The sequence below is a fragment of the Postia placenta genome, assembly GCF_002117355.1.
Source record: "Postia placenta MAD-698-R-SB12 unplaced genomic scaffold POSPLAscaffold_12, whole genome shotgun sequence".
Taxonomy (NCBI): domain Eukaryota; kingdom Fungi; phylum Basidiomycota; class Agaricomycetes; order Polyporales; family Adustoporiaceae; genus Rhodonia; species Rhodonia placenta.
The window spans coordinates 729,237-747,737 of NW_020169843.1; the positions used below are offsets into that span (position 1 = coordinate 729,237).

At 53.0% G+C, this 18,501-nt stretch overlaps 8 protein-coding genes across 8 annotated transcripts; 6 read left to right on the forward strand and 2 right to left on the reverse strand.

The window, feature by feature from the left end:
• Window positions 1–188: 188 nt before the first annotated feature.
• POSPLADRAFT_1048749 (hypothetical protein) lies at window positions 189–4,001 on the forward strand (the record flags this gene model as incomplete). Its single annotated transcript, XM_024479586.1, has 13 exons — window positions 189–245; window positions 563–704; window positions 759–824; window positions 1,233–1,283; window positions 1,405–1,439; window positions 1,491–1,511; window positions 1,822–1,861; window positions 1,912–2,030; window positions 2,098–2,370; window positions 2,431–2,673; window positions 2,736–3,404; window positions 3,458–3,815; window positions 3,907–4,001. 13 exons carry the CDS (start codon window positions 189–191, stop codon window positions 3,999–4,001), a joined length of 2,169 nt encoding a protein of 722 aa, XP_024336222.1.
• A 290-nt stretch (window positions 4,002–4,291) lies between these two features.
• On the reverse strand, window positions 4,292–5,437 carry POSPLADRAFT_1150994 (hypothetical protein; the record flags this gene model as incomplete). The annotated part of the gene is made up of 2 exons (XM_024486482.1): window positions 4,292–4,381; window positions 4,634–5,437. 2 exons carry the CDS (start codon window positions 5,435–5,437, stop codon window positions 4,292–4,294), a joined length of 894 nt encoding a protein of 297 aa, XP_024336223.1.
• A 1,089-nt stretch (window positions 5,438–6,526) lies between these two features.
• On the forward strand, window positions 6,527–7,692 carry POSPLADRAFT_1041019 (hypothetical protein). Its single transcript, XM_024477836.1, has 5 exons — window positions 6,527–6,776; window positions 6,829–6,953; window positions 7,025–7,288; window positions 7,343–7,413; window positions 7,467–7,692. The coding sequence occupies exons 1-5, from the start codon at window positions 6,652–6,654 to the stop codon at window positions 7,602–7,604; spliced, it is 723 nt and encodes a 240-aa protein (XP_024336224.1). The 5' UTR covers window positions 6,527–6,651; the 3' UTR covers window positions 7,605–7,692.
• Window positions 7,693–7,924: 232 nt separating this feature from the next.
• POSPLADRAFT_1048752 (hypothetical protein) lies at window positions 7,925–9,132 on the forward strand (the record flags this gene model as incomplete). The annotated part of the gene is made up of 7 exons (XM_024479587.1): window positions 7,925–8,031; window positions 8,105–8,266; window positions 8,327–8,419; window positions 8,472–8,681; window positions 8,736–8,848; window positions 8,903–9,042; window positions 9,097–9,132. The coding sequence occupies 7 exons, from the start codon at window positions 7,925–7,927 to the stop codon at window positions 9,130–9,132; spliced, it is 861 nt and encodes a 286-aa protein (XP_024336225.1).
• Window positions 9,133–9,454: 322 nt separating this feature from the next.
• POSPLADRAFT_1075598 (hypothetical protein) lies at window positions 9,455–11,700 on the forward strand (the record flags this gene model as incomplete). The annotated part of the gene is made up of 7 exons (XM_024482835.1): window positions 9,455–9,644; window positions 9,712–9,911; window positions 9,972–10,430; window positions 10,484–10,973; window positions 11,033–11,260; window positions 11,322–11,612; window positions 11,672–11,700. The coding sequence occupies 7 exons, from the start codon at window positions 9,455–9,457 to the stop codon at window positions 11,698–11,700; spliced, it is 1,887 nt and encodes a 628-aa protein (XP_024336226.1).
• Window positions 11,701–11,810: 110 nt separating this feature from the next.
• POSPLADRAFT_1184171 (hypothetical protein) lies at window positions 11,811–13,563 on the reverse strand. The gene is made up of 7 exons (XM_024489062.1): window positions 13,481–13,563; window positions 13,238–13,430; window positions 13,037–13,178; window positions 12,764–12,982; window positions 12,448–12,710; window positions 12,246–12,395; window positions 11,811–12,187 (listed from the first exon to the last, which is right to left on the reverse strand). Exons 1-7 carry the CDS (start codon window positions 13,532–13,534, stop codon window positions 11,907–11,909), a joined length of 1,302 nt encoding a protein of 433 aa, XP_024336227.1. The 5' UTR covers window positions 13,535–13,563; the 3' UTR covers window positions 11,811–11,906.
• A 170-nt stretch (window positions 13,564–13,733) lies between these two features.
• Window positions 13,734–16,899, forward strand: POSPLADRAFT_1184175 (hypothetical protein). The gene is made up of 11 exons (XM_024489063.1): window positions 13,734–14,008; window positions 14,061–14,183; window positions 14,318–14,761; window positions 14,812–14,969; window positions 15,022–15,194; window positions 15,246–15,380; window positions 15,433–15,735; window positions 15,796–15,960; window positions 16,010–16,292; window positions 16,346–16,425; window positions 16,482–16,899. The coding sequence occupies exons 1-11, from the start codon at window positions 13,800–13,802 to the stop codon at window positions 16,824–16,826; spliced, it is 2,418 nt and encodes an 805-aa protein (XP_024336228.1). The 5' UTR covers window positions 13,734–13,799; the 3' UTR covers window positions 16,827–16,899.
• A 258-nt stretch (window positions 16,900–17,157) lies between these two features.
• Window positions 17,158–17,918, forward strand: POSPLADRAFT_1126701 (hypothetical protein; the record flags this gene model as incomplete). Its single annotated transcript, XM_024483562.1, has 3 exons — window positions 17,158–17,304; window positions 17,370–17,483; window positions 17,544–17,918. Coding segments are annotated over 3 exons (636 nt in total), but the record flags the coding sequence as incomplete, so codon positions are not given.
• Window positions 17,919–18,501: the final 583 nt, after the last annotated feature.

Sequence of the window (18,501 nt, forward strand, 5' to 3'; positions counted from 1 at the left end):
TATGTCGAGGCGTTAGCGGTACCTGTAATCGCTCATGATGCAATTGCGGGGTCGGTGACGATGGTACGGGTCATGACTGTGCATGACGAGCTATGGAGACTCGGACGGTCTAGACATGAGATTCTGCACACGATGCACTGCTATCCGCAGTAGAAATAACACATAGAGCCACATCGATGCACCTGGCCATGCAGGGAGCCACATCGTCTTGGCCACTCCACGCTCGCGACAAGTTGAGAGCGCTTGTAAGATTCAGATCTACTAGACCTTCCCTTTATGGATAGTGATCGGATGCGAACGATTTCAGACTCAGCGAGCGTCCGACTCGAGCGCTTCCGCCAGACTTCATGTTCGCTTATGGTTCATCCTAACAAGTTCAATATAGTATCCACATGTGCCGCTCATAACAATGCGGTCTAAACCTCACTTTCCTTTGAAGGATCATAATCATGAAAGCAGTTCATCACGTCCCATCGAACACCTACCCTCAGCGACTCAGTCCAGGCTGCGCTCCACACAGATCCTTACTTCACTTCCACAAATCATCTCGGAGCTCATACAGAACTCGCTTGATGCCGATGCACGGCATATTGACATCGGAGTAGACTGCGAGGACTGGTCATTCTGGGTGCGCGATGACGGAGTCGGCATAGACAGAAAAGGGTTTGACGTCCTCGCCGGTGGCGCAGAGGTCGGACGGTATGGTGAGTTTCCGCGGAGCCTACTGTAGCCCGCGTATGTACGCTCAAGCTATGAAGGTACGTCCAAGGCATACACCCCAGCATCCTTAGATCAAGTATCGACGTTTGGCTTCCGTGGTGAAGGTGCGTCGACCGATGTACTCTTACCTTGTGAACATTTCACATGTTCTCCACAGCGTTAGCTTCCGCTGCAGATCTTTCCTGCCTCGAAATATCTTCCAGGACAGCGCGCTCAAGAGAGAGCTGGTCGGTAATCCTCAAGGTGGATCTCCCTGCTCCCGCTCGTCTGATGTGGTAGCTCACGAGGGGATGGAACCAGGGTGGGGCGATCCTATATAATGGACCCTCGGTTCGTTGGCGCAGAGAATCTCCCGGAACTGTTGTCTCCGTTAGAGACGCCTTTTATAATGTCAGTAGCTATGTGGTAACGAAACTTTGCAACTGACCCGTATTACTGTTCTCAGCTTCCCATTCGCCGATTATCGCATCCATCTCCCTCAAGGGCAATAGAGCTGATCCGCCGTGATATAGAGACCTTTGCACTCGCCTTCCCACATATTTCTTTCTCGCTCGAGAACACTCGTAAGTCACGAGATATGGGCTCTGGTAAAGGGCGAATCATAACTGTACCAAAGGTGACACTACTCCCGGATGTCCCTCATCCTTACCAACCTGATATTACAGACGTCTTCCAGCCTTGCAGCATTCCGCCATCTGTACGGAAAGGCGCTGGCGGAGGTGCGGTCGTCCTTGATGTCATTTTTGAATGAGAATTCACCTTGCAATCAGCACATCGATGAGATCAACGAGGTACGAGATAGCATGAGGCTCGAAGGTTTCATAAGCTTGGATGGAGCGCATTCAAAGGTACGACGAATCCTTATGGACTCAAGGAAGTGACTAATCATGGAGCGCCCAGACATACCAATTCCTCTGTGAGTATTGCTCACCATAGTAAGCAGTCCCCAATACTAACTATACCAGACATCAATAATCATATAATTTCGCCGTGCGAGTTGCACCGTTTAATCGATTCGAAGTTTTCCTCGAGTTTATTTACGAAGCATGTGTGTCTACAAGAGATCTGGGGCAAGGGCGCTGCTGACGCACACATCCCCAGGCATTTGACGAGGAAGGCGAGACAAGCCTGCCACGGTCTAGTATGTGCGCGAAATATGTGTATACTCTCAGAAAGATTGACTGTCGCCAGACACCCGTCGATCACCACGGAAGACTGAGAAGAAACCGGCGTACGTATTGAAACTGAGCATTCCTCCGCAACATGTCGACAATTGCGTAGAGCCCGCCAAGACTGTCGTTCAGTTACAGGTGGGCTTCTCTCGGCTGAAACACACTATCATGCGTAGATACTTCGCTCACATTACACTGTTGGCAGAATACAGGGGCAGTGACCGCTTTCCTCGCCAGCGTGGTGGAATCCTTCCTCATTCGCCACGGATTTGTTGCCCAGCGCATCAGACAACGCAACGATAGCTCCTGCAGAACGTTACAGACCGATATGCATCCGCCGCGGAAGAGAAGGCGGGTCACGCTGAGCACAAAACGTTCTCATGAGCAGGACACAGTACGACCAGGGTCACCTTCCTTTCGCGGAGCCATCGAAGGCCTCCGTGTTGCTACGACAGCCTTACCCCTCACCGCGAATCCTGTACGTCTTCTATATCATATTCGGAAAAGAACAGGCCTGAAGCTGTACGTAACTACACAGACAGAGGATGATGACGCACCCGCGCAGACAACATGGACAAACCCAGATACCGGAGAAATATTCGTCGTAGATACCCGCACAGGAAACTCATACCCAGCACATAACCAGCAACAAGGAAGGCTGCCGCTACATAGACGGAGAACGATCGCAATCAAACCAAGCACACGGATCAGCAGCAGCAAGGGCGGCGAAGACCTCGAAGGAATAGAAGATATGCCTGATTGGATTAGGACAGCGTTGCAGGTACGCCGGCGTGACAACGCTGAAGCTTGGAACCGAATCGGAATTTATCAACGTCGCTCTAGACAAACGAAGCTTATGCCATCCCCGAGCCACGAATACCAGCTCTCCCCCACTTGGCTGCCTTTTCAGCCAATGCGCACGGCTGTCATCACTCTCTAAACACAGGAGGTCCGTTCACCCAACGAGGGATGCAGCATGGCAACTGGCTAGACATAGGCTCGCAGCCGACGCGACCAGGGCGCTTCAGTAGAACAGCTCTCCGCTCAGCACGCGTAATGACGCAGGTCGATCGGAAATTCGTTGCCTGCGTTTTAGACACAGGCGAGGATGATAGCGATGTAGAGGTCGACACCCAAAGGCCGGGCCGGGCGCTGGTGCTGATTGACCAGCACGCCGCTGACGAACGTATACGGGTTGAACGTTTCTTGAAGGATCTCTGCCTAGGTTTCTTGCACGACAGGTACTCTCCGGGTGGATCAGAGGATTGCATTCGGGTGGATGTGCTGGAGACACCCGTCCCGATCCTTCTAACGTGCCATGAGGCGCGAATGCTCACAGTAGAGCATACCCGTATCGCATTCGAGCGATGGGGCGTGAACTTTGCTGGCCTGGAGCAGCTACAATTCGAACATCAGGACAGCGGCCAGGGTTTTCCCCTGGGCGAGACTAATATGGAGAGGGACTACATGCAGGTCATGGTCGCTGGTATCCCGCATATAGTGAGCGAAAAGGTGAGTATTGAGGCCTAGAAGATTGTCGGTTTCACAACCTCCATCTGTGACAGCTTCTAGCGGGAGACGAATTGAAGAACCTTGTCAAGGGCTACCTCGCCAAGTTGGAGGCGGAGGGCATCCCTGTACTGGCCCCAACGCCGTCGTCTACCCAAGGTGTATTACAAGGCGATTTACAGGATGATGATGAGTCATGGCAGAGGGCGATGCGATGGTGTCCTCGTGAGCTGCTAGAGTTGGTCAACTCCAAGGCATGCCGAGGTGAGGACACCTTAGTGAGAGACCTCGCGCGGAGCTCATTCTTTTTTGAGGTGCCATCATGTTCAATGATCCGCTCACGTTGGAGCAATGCTCGCGCCTGGTGCAAGATCTTGCAGGCACTGCGCTACCCTTTCAGTGCGCGCACGGAAGGTAAGCTGTGCATTCGGGTGGTTTGGCTATTGTTACGCTTTTCGCTGACTCTTACCTCGATGACATAGGCCCTCTCTCGTGCCACTCGCAGATCTTGGTGTCAGCGAAGGTACCGGGGGCGACACACATAACGAACAATGCTCGCATGCCCGCTCGAGACCCATTGACTGGTGCCGCTTGCGATAGACATAATTCAGGGCAGTAATACATAGCATTTTGGCTGAGAATGGAAGAGCACCCGTGAGACGTGCGAGAGAATTCCGCACTTCGTGGCAGCGACAAACCTAAACAAACCCGGTACCTGACCACTCATAATCCGTATTACTTCGAGTAGTTGACTGCATGACATCTACTCGACCACCACGCTTATTTCAGCAAGCGCAGCGATGTTGAGAATGTTGTTCCGAATCTAAAATAAATGGGCACTTCGCCCAGACATTCCATGGGTATCCCAATTCGATGATTGCAGTGGTGTCCTATTCAATTGTGCTCGGATTCTGGATGGAAATCTCAGGACCGTTACCCGTACACGCATGGAGATGGACAGGAACGTATGCTGTGTGTAGCTGCCGAATGCCAAATGAGATAGCCACACCAACACACGGAACACGCTAGTCGACGAGTAAACTTGAATATCTTCGAAGACATCTATCCACGAATATGACGCATCCGCCCACATCTCGTCACTCAGATGTCAAGGAGGCGATGGTCAACGAACATATAGATGATAACGGAAAATATACAGACCGCTATTCCCTGAACAACCCCAATCGAGAATTAATGAGTGTATCAAAGCTGAATAGACTACGACGACTTACGATGACAACGCTCAGGATTTTACCCCATCGGCGCACGACTCCCGGATCGACAACGCGCAGCTCTATGTCCCATCCTCGCATAAACTCCAGCTCGACAACATGTAAATCTCTGTCCCATCTTCGCACCTGATAGGTCGAGAGGGGATACAGGTTCTTCATTAACCGCGCGAATTTCTTCCTCTGACCTTTGTTGATCTTCACGAACCCACTCGCAAACTTGAAGAGGTTGCCAGCGACGCAAGCTTCGTGCAACTTGACTGGATCTACGCGTGCCTCCAAAAATAGCCGCTTGTATATGCCTTTAAGATCTTTTACAAGCGACGGGGATAGGCATTTGTTGAAGCCATAGTCCATAAAGACGGAAAACTGCGGGACAACTCTCTCTGTTTCATCGACAGCGAACTGCTTGAGGTACCACACCGAGTAAAAGACTAAAGGAGAGCCTTCCAGGACGATTTCGAGATTGGGGATGCAGAGACAATCTTCTTTCAAGCCGTGTCGGTCGAAAAGATCCATCAGGGAAGACTCGTCGTAGGCGTGCCAGAATTCGTCGAAGGTGCATCGCTGGAAAAGGGTTTTATACATGATCACGAGCTTTGACTCAACATACTCGTCGGGGCAGGCACAGAAGCCGAATGTTACCCAAATTTTCCCCACGGGTGAAGGACGCCAGTCTGATAGAATACTGATGCAAAGCGCGTAACAAGCAGACTTGGACTTGGGCCACGAAGACGCGATTTGTCGCATGCTTTCTACATCTGGGCTGGCGAGAACCCTAACATAGCGATTCGCGCGTGTGATCATGTCGTGAATAGGGTTTTCGGAGGGACCTGGCAACGAGGCGTCGAGGACCCATTGGTTCTTCAAGAACCACGGATAGTATTGTCCGCGGCTGTTTTCAGGCCAACTGTTGAAAGCGGCTTTTATTTCCTGGATCAGCGTTCCGGAAACACGCCACATATGGATCTGCTCTGCCGGTATCTGCATGACCTTCATGAGCCCGATATACAGGCCTAAGAGGTTGGAGCGATTCTCCACTGTAAATGCTCGCTCGAAGCCGAAGTCCCGGGTGGTTTGCATGTCCTCGGGGACGAGGTCGCGGATGACGGCACGGGCGAGGTGGTCAGCGGTTGTGATTTCGCTCGGATTGCAGTTGAATATATGTTCCACCCGATGGTCTTTCTGACATTGCGCACTGCAATACCAAGCAGTCGTGGATGAACAAGCACTGCATCGCCTAGTGGCAGCACTTGAGCACGGGACGCATGCGTGGGGCATTGTGAACGGTTTCTAGTGCGCGCAAAGAAGTCAATCTACTACGTCCAGGTTATCAGGGGCGCCATAAAGCTTACTAGGGAGGATCGTATCACAGTTTTTTTACGCAAGCCGCGGAGAAACGATCCCAGAGGACCCTTCTAAGACTGAGCTGGAGGAAGGGGAGCGTGTGACGGACTCAGAATGGTGGACCGGCTCCGTGGCAATAGAGTTCATGATGGCGGCAGATTCCTCGCGTCCCGTCGCCTGCCCCCTTGTGGTGAGGCGAGCAAATGTCCTTAAATGACATGCAAGATTATTAGTATGAGCCCTCTCTAAGGAGACCACGAAGCCTCGACGGGTCTGTATTGGTGCACATACGACGGGAGTCTCGTGCGTGGCAAATAGAGTATTATCGAACACCAGCCGTGTATGACCTTCAGCAATCTCGTCCCGCAGCATGATTGTGTTGAAGCACAGAAGATGAGTTGTAGTAAATAGTATCCGAGTTGGCATCTTAATCTCGGAGGCATTTAAGGTCGACCAGTCATCTAAACGCGACGCGTCATGCACGTGACGCTAATGAATGGCATGCGGCAACGCCGGGTCTTGCCTGCGCGCCATTTCAGCCCCATACACCCTGCGAACATCACTGACCTCGTCTATTATAACTAGCTTGACTGTGTCATCAACATCTGTAACTTTCTTCCATTGTCAAGCTATATACCCAGTACTCTACAGCTAGCTCTACTCGGATCGCAGACATGTCCACAGAAGTCATCTCAAACTCGCCATCTCCTTCGCCCCACCAGCCTCCCATGTCCCGTTCCAATTCCAAGCCGAAGGGCATCCTGAAGAATGCTCCGCCAGTACACCCAACAAGCCAACAGTCAGTGCCTCACTCTCTGATCGCATTGCGGCTATGAAACCTTCATCCAAAGCAGTCTGCAATGGGATGAAGAGAACCTCGCCTTAACCGAGGCGCAGAAGGATAGCCAAATGAAGATCACAGAGCCCAAGACTCCTTATGTACGATACAATGCTGAGACTGACACCGTAGAGAGCGGTAAGCTCGCCATCCCGCTCATCGTCCCTCTGCGGCCGATACTGATCTATCCACGTGTTATGTGCGTGTAGATATCCCCTCGCTCGACCTGAACGGCACGGGCGTCGTTTCGCCCATCCGTGCACAATCGCCCTCCAGTAGCACAGGTGCGACTGGGGGTGGATCCACACCTTCATCCCGTCGCACATCATTCTCCAGTCGCACCGCAGGCAGCGGAAGTGGCCGGTCAAGCAGGAGCACGAGCTTCAACTTGCCGGATGATATGCGAGAGACAATCAGATTAGACGGTCGGCAGCCAGGGGACGAAGTAGAATTTGAGGAGATGGATGAGGAAGGTACGCGTACTACGTGCTCAAGCGCATTGGATGTGTTAATCAACGCTTGTATAGCCGCTGCTAAGCATGCAGCCTTCTTGCGAGCACGCGGACGCCACTATTCGAATGAAGCAGAAGCTATGAAGGTTGGCTGCTTCGCCTGTCTTCTTCAAACATTTCTCACAGCTACACTGCTCAGGTGGCAGCTAAGTTGATGGAAGACGAAGACGAAGAAGACGAGAGCGCTTCCATTGACCACAGTGTTGACGAGGACAGTGTGATGTCCGTTGACGAAGAAGCGCCAGCGAAAGTCAATGGCGCGTTTCACGGCAAGTGAAAGGAAGACATTTCAACAGCAGTAGATCTTGTAGCTTTGTGTGCTTGTCTCCTGGCTGTCAGTCGATCTGCTGGACGCTGTTCTCGTTGCGATCACCGACCGTGCGTTGTATAGTTACCCGAGTTCAGTGTTTCGTTAGGTCCTAAATCAATGTGTACTCGCAAGTCTAACTGTGTATGTTCCTGGAAGCAGTATGTAATTCTAATTTGTGGACACTGGATGGGCCTGGCTATGTACCGGCGAGAGACGCTGGGCGTCTGTTTGCGCCACCGCGGAGTGTAATGCTTGGAATATGTCCCGATCGTCTGCAAGTAACTACCATGATCAGGAAACGTACTCGTCCTCAGCCACATATCCGGCAAAAGTCTCTTGAGGTCGAGGAAGAACCTCAAGAAAAACAAGAGCAAGAAGATGACGTGAAACTAGAGTAGGTACTCTGGTCAGGTTCATGGTCTTGACGCTTTGGATATCTTCAACTGACCCTGACGGTATGTCTATAGGGTTTCTGATCTCATTGAGCTACGGAAGCTCAGACGCACGCGAGAGGGCATTGATGTCCAGAAGCTTGTCAAGGGGGATGTCAAGAAGAAGAAGAAGCGGCCTCGAGAGACTGAAGAGGAGCAGGGTGGGCTGAGGAAGGGAGCAACGAAGGATGATGATGAGTACGTGCTCATGACCCGCAGGCCGTGTGTTCGTAACCTCTGACGGTCAGCATGGTGTAGCGAGGAAGAAGATGCCGAGACAAAGGCAAGGAAGGTTGTCCGGACCAACAACTTCACGCAACAGACGAACGTGTTAGACGTGGACAAGCATATGTGCGTTCTTATGTCGGTATGAGGCTGTCTATGATATCGACATATAACACAGGATGGCGTACATTGAGGAGAACATGAAGTTGAGACGAGGAGCTCAAGACGAAGAGAAGGAAGACGATGGTCCGCCAGATCCCTATGCCGAGCTCTTCCGCATTCCAGATAAGTACAAGGTCAAGCAAGAGAAGAATGAACAGGATGAGGGCAGCGTCACCAATAGTCTTGCCATGCTGACTGCGATACCCGAGGTGGATCTCGGAATGGAGTGAGTTTTACCGAAGTCGCTATATTTGTATCCCCCCGGCTGACCACTACCCAGCACACGCCTCAAGAATATTGAGGATACGGAGAAAGCCAAGCGCTACCTCACGGAAGAGCGCAAGGAGCGCAAGAAGAACGCAAACGATGAAGAGCATTTGGCAGCTGCGCGCTGTGAGTATTGACCAACAACTTGTGGGGTTGAGACTGAATTCGGCGATCCGAAAGTCTACCGACCGAACTTGAAAATGAAATCCGACGCGGATATCATCCGGGATGCGAAGCTGGAAGCAATGGGGCTGTTGCCTGAAGATCACGAGGAGCGACACCCCCACCGGCAACGGGCTCAGATGGCCACGGACGAGATGGTGCGTTCATCCTCTCCGCTCGCGGGGTTCCCCAGTTGAGCTTGGCATCGACAGGTTATGGAGCGATTTAAGAAGCGGATGCGTAAATAGCACGCTGCACTTGAAATTCTACGCCGCTACTGTTTGCACTGCCACTCTGCCACGATACTCCTGCTTTATCGTTCTGGTCTTGATGGTTCTACACGTACTATACTGTACCAAGTAATCAATTGTATACGGGTTTTCTCGAAATCTCATCGGTTGTGTCATCGTGCGCTGCACAAAGTGGGCGCCAGTTTACCCTTTGTCCAGCAATTGAGCGCCGTAGTTGCATTGAAAATGACATACACGTGTGTCACATCTTTAATTCGTCCTCTTTCCCCTTCCCCTTCTCGAGCCATAGCGCTCGCTAGACAGCGCCCAGCTGGGAAGTATGGCACAAGAAAATGACCTTGCGAATGGAGAGAAGTCTGCAGGGCCTTCAACCTTCTCTCTTGACAATATCCTCGATGGAGACGATGAAAACGTAGACCTGCCACCTCTGAAAGACGCCCCAGAGGGTAGCGCAGACGAAGAGACGGCCGAGGGTGCAGCTGCACACGGCTTTTGTATAGAATGCGAAGGTATGTTAGATAGCTGCGAACCCGGTGCGTAAGCCATGAATGCATGACGACCTGTGACACTGCCTAGACCAACCGGCCCAAGTACTCTGTGAAACGTGCGGAGATGAGTACTGCGAAGTCTGCTTCACTGCGCAGCATCGAAAAGGCACGCGCAAGAGGCATGCTACGCGACCTTTGTCCGGGCGCAATAAACGGGCAAAGCTTCAGAATGGGACTGCTACTAGTGCACCTGCCACAAATGTCACGAAAAATGGCGGGGCAGAGTCTGTGAGTCTCGTTATCTCATGGCATGACAAGCACGAACAGCTCAAGCCGTGTTCGCCTCAGATGCAGGTCGACGAAGATTCCGACGAGGAGCTGGAGAATGCAGTGGGGAATACTCCGTCGGCCAAGGCATCCTCCGCCGAGAACGAGTCGACAGTGGGCGAGTGGTTCGTTGACCGCTCCAAATTCATCCCACTCCGCCTGTCGCTAAGAGAGCGCAAGTACCTGCGTTTACTCGAGGCCGCTCTGAACGTGTCAGAATATACGGACAAGATCGACACATTAGGCTTTGGGCTGAGCAAAACGAAACGGATCGTACATCAAATCCGCGAGCTCTGTGCCATCATGTCTGGCCTTGTCATGTCTGCGGACTACAAGCAGGGTCAGGAGCTGTTCGCTGACCGTGACTTTGCCGCGAACGAGGAGTTCTTCCAACAAATCTTCGAGCTCGGTCGGCGCCACAAGATCATGAGCCCCGACAAGATGCGGGCAACGTATGGCAAACTCATGTATTTGCTGCAGGTTGGTCCTGCTCTTATCATCCACCCAGACCCGGTGTGAATCTTGATATTCAGGACAGTCAAAGTCCTGAAGTCAAGGATATGCTCAACTTCACGTGCGTGAAGCCCATCGAGACCGTCTACTCGATATTGGAAGAGTGCGACGCACTCGATCTCCTGCGCGACGATCTTGTCTCTGTCGCCACGAAGGAGATTTATGCGGAAGGACGCTCGCGACGAGAAATACAAAAGGACATCAAGTCTAAGGAGCGCGCGATCGAAGAGCTCGCAGCGCGTCACGAGCGACGAAATCTGAGCCAAGAGCAGATCCGCCAATGCTTGTATAGCATTGGTGATAACCATGCATTCTTGCGCGTGAACCGCGATCCATGTGACAAGATGATCGCCAACCTCAAGAAGTACTTCCACCCAACGGATGCGAAGGATAGCAAAAGCAGCCTTGCGATCAAGAGTGGCAAGGGCGGCGCGCGTCTCACGCACGATCATTCGAAGCAGTACGCATACGTTATCCAGAGTTTGACCCTCTGGCGAGAGGTCTTGCATGGTACGCCTCGCGACGATATATTTCTACGGAAGCAATATACCTAAGCGCGTATGATGCAGATATGTTCCATCTGTGGTCCTTGGCCGAGCAGGACCTTCTATCGGAGAACGTCCCGTATCGTTTGCGAGACACTGGACAGGGCTTGAACCGCGTGCAAGCTGCTCCAAAGACAGCGCGCATGATGCAAGTCATCCTGAATCGCGCTCAGAGAAGCGTTGGTTCTTGGGTAGGCTCGTCTGTCATCCATATGGGCGATCACAATGTCCCGAATTCGCTCATGTTTATCGGTGCGTCTCCAGTGCCTTCAAACCGTCTGTTTGTCATTTTGATACAATGTCATCTTCCTAGACAAGTACTCGCAGATCTATCGTATCCTCCTGCCAATCTGCAACACGCTGTCGCAGATCCCAAAGCTCGCCGAGAATCCCGCGCTGCGCTCATATATTGAGGACGACTTCGGCAGCGTCGAATCATGTTGTCGCGAGATCCTGCAGGATTTCTTCCGCCATGGGTTCGATGGGTCTGGGGCAGGCAATTACTTTGATGCCGGCTCGTGCATCGACGGTCGATTGACAAGTGCATGGAATTGGTGCTCGTCGCTGGAGAAGAAGCGGTTCTTCCCGGTCTTTTTGTTGACAGGTGCGTTAATAGATTGCGTGCTGAATTCTATGGGTTGGCATGTATTGATGTGTGTGTAGGTTTCATCGGTTTTGATGGCGAATGGTAGTCATGCCTGCTTTCTAGACTTGCTGTGGCGTAGATCGTTTGTAGACATCCTGATACTAGCGGGTCCCCACGTAGGTTCCAAAGCACAGGCGGATCCACTTGATACATCGTGACCTGTATAATAACATCGATACATCTAGCAACAGCCTACATACAACATGCAGGGGTGCCGTACCCATTTTCTATACGCTGCATGACTGGTCTCACTCAAGCAGCAGCAGTCTGCGCGACTCCTGCAGGTGTGGGTGTCTCAGTGCTCACAGGCGGGACATTACTAGTGCTTGCACTCGTCACTGCCTCTACGCCACCTCGTTTCCGTGCTACAGCGACAACGTCGAGCACGCTCGCGATCCCTGACTTCCATGCGAGTAGTCGCTTCTCCAATAGCTCCCATTGCGGACGTTCAAAGGCCCTCGGAGTTGCGCGGACGACGTGTAGAGTCTGCGAGGTTTGGGAAAGGCGTCCTGAAATGAGGCCAACTCGAATGACTGGAGAATCGGTAAATGCGGGGCTCCAGACACGCATCAGGTAAAAATGGCAGCGTACCATCAATGACCCAACGTTCAACCTCAGAGGGATCGACCTGCAGGGCGGAAGCAATCGTCACGTAAGGCAATTCATGTCCGATGTTCTGGAAGCCGAGCGTTGCGAGTGTGACTAGTCTAATCTTGCGCTCAAGTTGTGCCTTGTCCAAATCTGGCATCGATGATCAGTACGAGGGTCAACTGTGCAAAGCAGGTCCACTTACTGTACTTCGTGAGCGCGTCCGGGTGACTCTCCTCCCAGGCCTTGTACTCGGGAAGGCCATCATTGAGGAATATGCGCAAGAGTGCGAACAGCTCGTGGTCTTTCGCCGCGACGACCGCGTCGAGGCGGAAGAGGGTGTCGAAGTCAAAAAGTAAGGGAAGGCGGAGTGCAGCAGCAATGGCATCGATGGCGGCTGCTTGTGCGGTTGGTGATGATGGAGAGAGGGAACGGACGTATGAGATAGTATATTCGTATGATGTTTCTCTGTACGGGATGGTTCGGCTCCTCTGCGCGAAGAAGTAACGGAAATGACATACGGCTGGCCGCACTTCGTGTATCCAGATGCGATGAGCTGAATGAAGTCGCTCTTGTCTTCCGGCGCAACATCCCACTCCGATAGCCATTTTTCTACCTCCTGCCGTGACAGGCTGAGGAGGGCAAGTTCATCGTGCTCGCTCGCGATTTCGAGGAGAGTCTTGTATACGTGCAGTCGAAGACTTGATCGGCGAGGAAGAGCATTGAACAGGTTGGTCAGTCTGATAGGAGAATGTCAATCTAAACCTGGAAAGTCCCTCGAAATGGATACACACATGCGGTACTTGATGGGAGTGTGGTTGGAGGAGGTAGAGATCGTCTCGAGAAGAGCAGCAAGATGAGCCTTCGTCTCAGGTTCACCGAGAGGCAGCAGTGTGATGAGATGCGAAAAGAGGAGATTGAAGAAGCCCTCAATTTCTGACGACGAAGGGACGTGAGATCTGTACACAAAGAGCAGGTGATTATAACGGACGCACCTTTCTCCGATCCGTCTCCCAGCCCCTTTACCTCACCAAGTACCATGGTGAGTACTTTTGTCCTCCGGGGCTCATCCTCCTCAATTGGTGGTTGTCCATCTGCGATTTCCAACACATCGGCAAACGGCTGGACGAAAGCTGGACGCTGATCCTCCGGCTGGCTCAGAGCAAGGTAGTCCACCAATTCGCGGATCTGAAGACTTGTGAGATCGGCCTTTCCATAGCGCAACGAAATTGGCACACCTGCTCTGAGAATGTACCCTCTGCGAAGACAGATACTGAGTCTGCTGCTGCCATTTTTGATAATACGAATGCGCTGCAAGTCGAGGGCAGTCGAGGAGGAGCGTGGGAGACTTGGATTTTGCACTTTCCACGTGCTACTTACGCAGTGCGAGATCGAGATCGCCGGATTGGATCACCGCGCCCATAAGCGCCCATTGAGACCGTCGCCAGACACGCCTCCCAAGCTGCGCACACGTTCTCCCTCTCCTCTAGCACGCCTCGGATTGCGCATCTATAGTATTACGACCTCCACGAGCCTCTTATACCTCTCGGGCTTGTCATGAGTTTCTTCCGATCCAACAATCAGACCCCACAGCCTTCTCAAGGGCCGTATTCTCGCGTACCGCCTGGTAGTGCTGCCAGTAACCGCGAATTCGATTCGGGCAGTCGTGGGCCACGCGTTCCAGCGCCGAGATATGATGACAGTGCGGCCTACGAGAAGCGGGCCCCTGAACATAGATCTCATGTCCACGCTGATCGAGGGGGAGCGTGCGTATTTAGTCTACATCAGAACGCAGCATTCAACTGACCTCCGATGCAGATTCGGAGTTGCAGGAGCCCCCAGCGACGCGCTGGCCCTTACAAACTGCTTGATAGTGCACCCGCAAGACTTCCCTGAAGGTCGACATGTCCTCGTGAAGCAGCAATTCCCTCTGACGACCAGGTAAGTGCGTACCGCCGCTAACTTCGCTTGGTCGAGTTCGTCGATACTAGCTATGTTTCTGCTCCATTGTTGACGTCATCGTGCAACGAACCTATGTCTCATTTGGTAACTTAACACTGCGTCGTATCCTCTAGACATGACAACACTGGCAAGCTCGCGCCAGGCACCATTGGTGCATCTGCTGTCCAACGACAATGGATTGGGCTCTCTCTGACAGGCGATGAGGTCACTGTCCAGACCATATCTCCGGCGCCCGCATACATCCAATCTGTTGACCTCGAGGTCGGCTTCATGCGCCGCGGGGCCGAGAACGCTCAGCCTTTCTCTGCGGACGAGATGACGAAGAATTTCCTGAAGGCTTTCAGCGGGATCGTGCTCGCTGTCGGAGAAATCCTCGTTTTCGAGTTTCATGGGCAGAATTTGAAGGCGACTGTAAAGGCGCTGAGCGTTGTCGAGCTGCCTGATAGGCACGGCGGCGGGGCGGCGTCCCACCATTACGGTGTGATCATGGAGAAGTCGGATATTGCGTTCATAAAGGCGAGTGATAGCGCGATCAAGCTCAAGTCCAGTGCAAAGAAGTGAGGTAGTTCCTGTCAGTAGTCTGTCTCCGATCTGAACTTGAGCATAGGGCTCCACCAAATGCCATTCTGGCGGCGAACTTCAAGTTCGAAGACATGGGTATCGGTGGTCTAGACGATGAGTTCAGCGCTATCTTCCGTCGTGCCTTCGCATCGCGTGTGTTCCCTCCTGGCCTCGTGGAGAGGCTTGGTATCCAGCACGTTAAAGGTAGCATTCGCGCTCGATAATCACTGGTGAGATCAACTTATTGTTGTACCAGGCATTCTTCTTCATGGACCACCTGGAACGGGAAAGACCCTCATGGCGCGGCAAATCGGAAAGATGCTCAATGCCCGAGAGCCCAAGATTGTCAATGGTCCTGAGATTCTGAACAAGTACGTCGGTGCATCCGAAGAAAATATCCGGAAATTGTTCGCCGATGCAGAGAAGGAGGTATGGTCCCAATCTGGCTCCAATTCATACGACTCACCACACTTCCTCTAGTACAAAGAGAAAGGCGATGAGAGTGGGCTACACATCATCATCTTTGATGAGTTGGACGCCATTTGCAAGCAGCGTGGGTCGACTGGCGGGGGAACTGGTGTCGGCGACAGCGTCGTCAACCAGCTGCTATCCAAAGTATGCTTCTTCTACCTACAGTTGAATACAGCAATCTCACACATGCATGAAGATGGATGGTGTCGACCAACTGAACAACATCCTCATTATCGGAATGACCAACCGGCTTGACATGATTGATGAGGCGCTGCTCCGTCCCGGCCGTCTTGAGGTGCACATGGAAGTGTCGCTGCCTGACGAGCACGGGCGGCTACAAATCCTGACAATCCACACTGCGAAGATGCGTACCAACGGCATCATGGCACCGGATGTGAGCCTTGCGGAGCTCGCTGCGCTCACGAAGAATTTCTCGGGTGCGGAGATCAATGGTCTCGTCAAGAGCGCGACGAGTTTTGCGTTCGCGCGGCACGTGAAGGTGCTGTTTGACTTGTGACTATGAATGCACAGGCGACGTATACTGAATGGAATGCTGCAGGTCGGGACGCTGGCGGGAATATCCGACGACGTCGAGAATCTGAGAGTGAACCGGGACGACTTCTTGAACGCGATGGAAGAAGTGCAGCCTGCGTTCGGTGCCGCCAAGGAGGAACTCGACCACGTTGTCGAGAATGGCATCATCCACTATTCAACCACGGTCGAGGTGAGTACCATTGTGCTCCTTCTCAATGCCTTGTTGATTGTGCGTGCAGCACATCCTCCGCTCGGGTAAACTATTTGTCGACCAAGTCCGCACTTCCACTCGCACCCCTCTCGTCAGCGTTCTGCTGCACGGCCCGCCAGGTTCAGGCAAGACGGCACTGGCGGCGACGATCGCGCAGGCGTCACAGTATCCGTTCATGAAGTTGATCTCACCAGACAGCATGGTCGGCTTCTCTGAGGCCCAGAAGGTCGCGTCCATCAACAAGGTCTTCTCGGACAGTAATAAGAGTCCACTCAGCGTGATCGTCGTGGACAACGTGGAGCGACTGCTCGGTGAGTGTTTCGGGCGGACGAATGGTCTCTGGAGATGCTGACATGGATTGCAGACTTCACGCCAATTGGTCCTCGATTCTCGAATGTTGTCCTTCAGACATTGATGGTGCTCCTTTCACGGCGCCCACCCAAGGTACGCGCTAATGGCCGCGATCTCTCGTGCCTCACTGATCTGCGTATATATAAAAGGGCCGACGCCTGCTGATTATCGCAACTTCGTCATTGCGTCCCGTGCTGACAGATCTTGGTCTCTCAGAGATCTTCGACTCGGAGCTGCGCGTGCCACCCGTATCGAGTCTACGTGCTGTGGACCAAGTCCTGGAGGAGCTCGAACTCTTCCCGAGCGGACAGGCGCGCCGCGAGGCGATTCGCATGCTCGAACAGGCCGGGTTTGGCAGCCTGGACGCGCCCGAGGACGACACGTCGTCGAGGCTCAACGTCGGCATCAAGAAGCTGCTCAGCATCGTCGAGATGGCGAGGCAGGAGCCGGATGCTGTGGCGGAACGGTTGACACAGGTGTTGCTGGGCCTGTGAATGTAGAGTGGCATAGACTGTATTGTACCTGACGTGTATTTGTTCCATCCAATGGACTGTTTTCAGGATTACTACAGCGCGAGTGCTTGGTGTGGAGGATGTGCAAGCAGAGGCACACGACCGAGACGGGTGAGAGCGGCACGTGGGCGTCTGGCCGAAAGGCGTCGACGTCGCGGCAGGACCGGAGAGGGACGCTAATTTCGGTCCCTCTTCGTCTTCCTCGCTCGCTATGTTTCTCCGCTGTTTCTCTCCATAACTTCACAGGTTTTCTGTTATCAGCATAGTCTCACCGGATGCCCTACACGCTTCGTCGTTCAACCCTTCGTCGCCGATGTCCTTCACCTTCAGTTGGCCGCGATTCTCAGACCAGTTCCATGCCGACGCTATACAGATGCTCACGGCGGCCCTCAACAAGGGCAACAAGCCTCCGGTCATAGCAGATAGGATCGAGGTGGTTGAGCTGGAGATGGGTACTCAAGTCGGTCTATTTTTGCACGCATGACCTCCGGGTGCTCACTTGAGGTATTCTGTTTCGTGGCATAGCCGCCTGAACTGGAGATCAGGGACATTGGAGAACTCACCGTGGATCAGTTCCGAGGAATCTTCCGACTGTCGTACTCTGGTGATGCCCATATTGTTCTGCGAACAAAGGTCCAGGTAAGTGGTAGTGAACTTGTCTATGCCAATCGCCAGAGAAGTCTGATCATCCGGCTGCAGGCTAATCCGCTGAACCACAAGCAGCCTGATATTCATCTGCTAGGAGGGTCAAGAGGTATGCTAGCTGCCAAGCAGCCACTTGTTGTCCCCATGAACCTTCGCCTTTCGCACTTCAAACTCAACTCATACGTCGTCCTGGTCGTTTCGCGACAAAAAGGTATTACATTGGTATTCAAGACGGACCCTCTGCAGAACGTAGATATAAACAGCACGTTTGACTCCATCGCCGTCATCCAGAAGTTCATCCAGCGGGAGATTGAGGGCCAGCTGCGTCAGATGTTTAGGGAGGATCTGCCAGGCATTATCCACCGGCTCAGTCAACAGTGGGTCAAGGCGAAGGTTGAGGCACCCTACTTATCGAAGCGGCCCACTGGCGGGGCGCGCCAGCGAGAGTTCGACACAATGTCGATGCCCGATACTCCGCTATATCGGATTCCCCACCTGCCCTCCATGAGTCTACAGCAGAGCATGCTCAGGCAGCCTCATGGCCTCCCTACCTTTGGCCGCGCTCGCACCGCATCCGTTATGTCCGGTACGTCAGTGTCTAGCGCAGGTCGCAGACCATCATCGTCCATAGCGTCCACCCCAACAACACCCGCTCCTACACCTGCTCCCGATAACGGGATGTCTTCGTTTCCCGAAATCGAGAATTATGACCCGACCTATGGTCTTCGGCCAGAAGGCCTTCCGGCCAAAAGCGTCTTCAATGGTTTCCGGAGTCTCTTCACGCAAAGCAAGGGTCTTGCAGATCTTGCCGAGGATGCTGACGAGGTCGACGATTCTGCCGATGACACGCGGTCGTTCGATACGGGGACGTGGGATGAATTTTTGTCGGACTACGATCCGCCGCCACCATCGGCGGCAGGGCCGGATGATGATGAGGTGGAATACGAGTCCGTACCCGCCGTAGGGGGCGGCACCATCACTCGGCCTCGGGTATACCACTCGCAGTCACAGA

Coding starts and splice junctions, on each gene's coding strand:
- POSPLADRAFT_1184171 (XM_024489062.1), bottom strand. CDS start 13,534: ATGGCAGCAGCAGACTCAGTATCTGTCTTCGCAGAGGGTACATTCTCA. Junction 13,431..13,480: donor AGGGTACATTCTCAGAGCAG/GTGTGCCAATTT, acceptor ACAAGTCTTCAG/ATCCGCGAATTGGTGGACTA. Junction 12,396..12,447: donor GGACGCGCTCACGAAGTACA/GTAAGTGGACCT, acceptor CATCGATGCCAG/ATTTGGACAAGGCACAACTT.
- POSPLADRAFT_1184175 (XM_024489063.1), top strand. CDS start 13,800: ATGAGTTTCTTCCGATCCAACAATCAGACCCCACAGCCTTCTCAAGGG. Junction 14,009..14,060: donor CACGCTGATCGAGGGGGAGC/GTGCGTATTTAG, acceptor CCTCCGATGCAG/ATTCGGAGTTGCAGGAGCCC. Junction 14,970..15,021: donor TGGTATCCAGCACGTTAAAG/GTAGCATTCGCG, acceptor TTGTTGTACCAG/GCATTCTTCTTCATGGACCA.
- POSPLADRAFT_1041019 (XM_024477836.1), top strand. CDS start 6,652: ATGTCCACAGAAGTCATCTCAAACTCGCCATCTCCTTCGCCCCACCAG. Junction 7,289..7,342: donor TGAGGAGATGGATGAGGAAG/GTACGCGTACTA, acceptor ACGCTTGTATAG/CCGCTGCTAAGCATGCAGCC. Junction 7,414..7,466: donor ATGAAGCAGAAGCTATGAAG/GTTGGCTGCTTC, acceptor TACACTGCTCAG/GTGGCAGCTAAGTTGATGGA.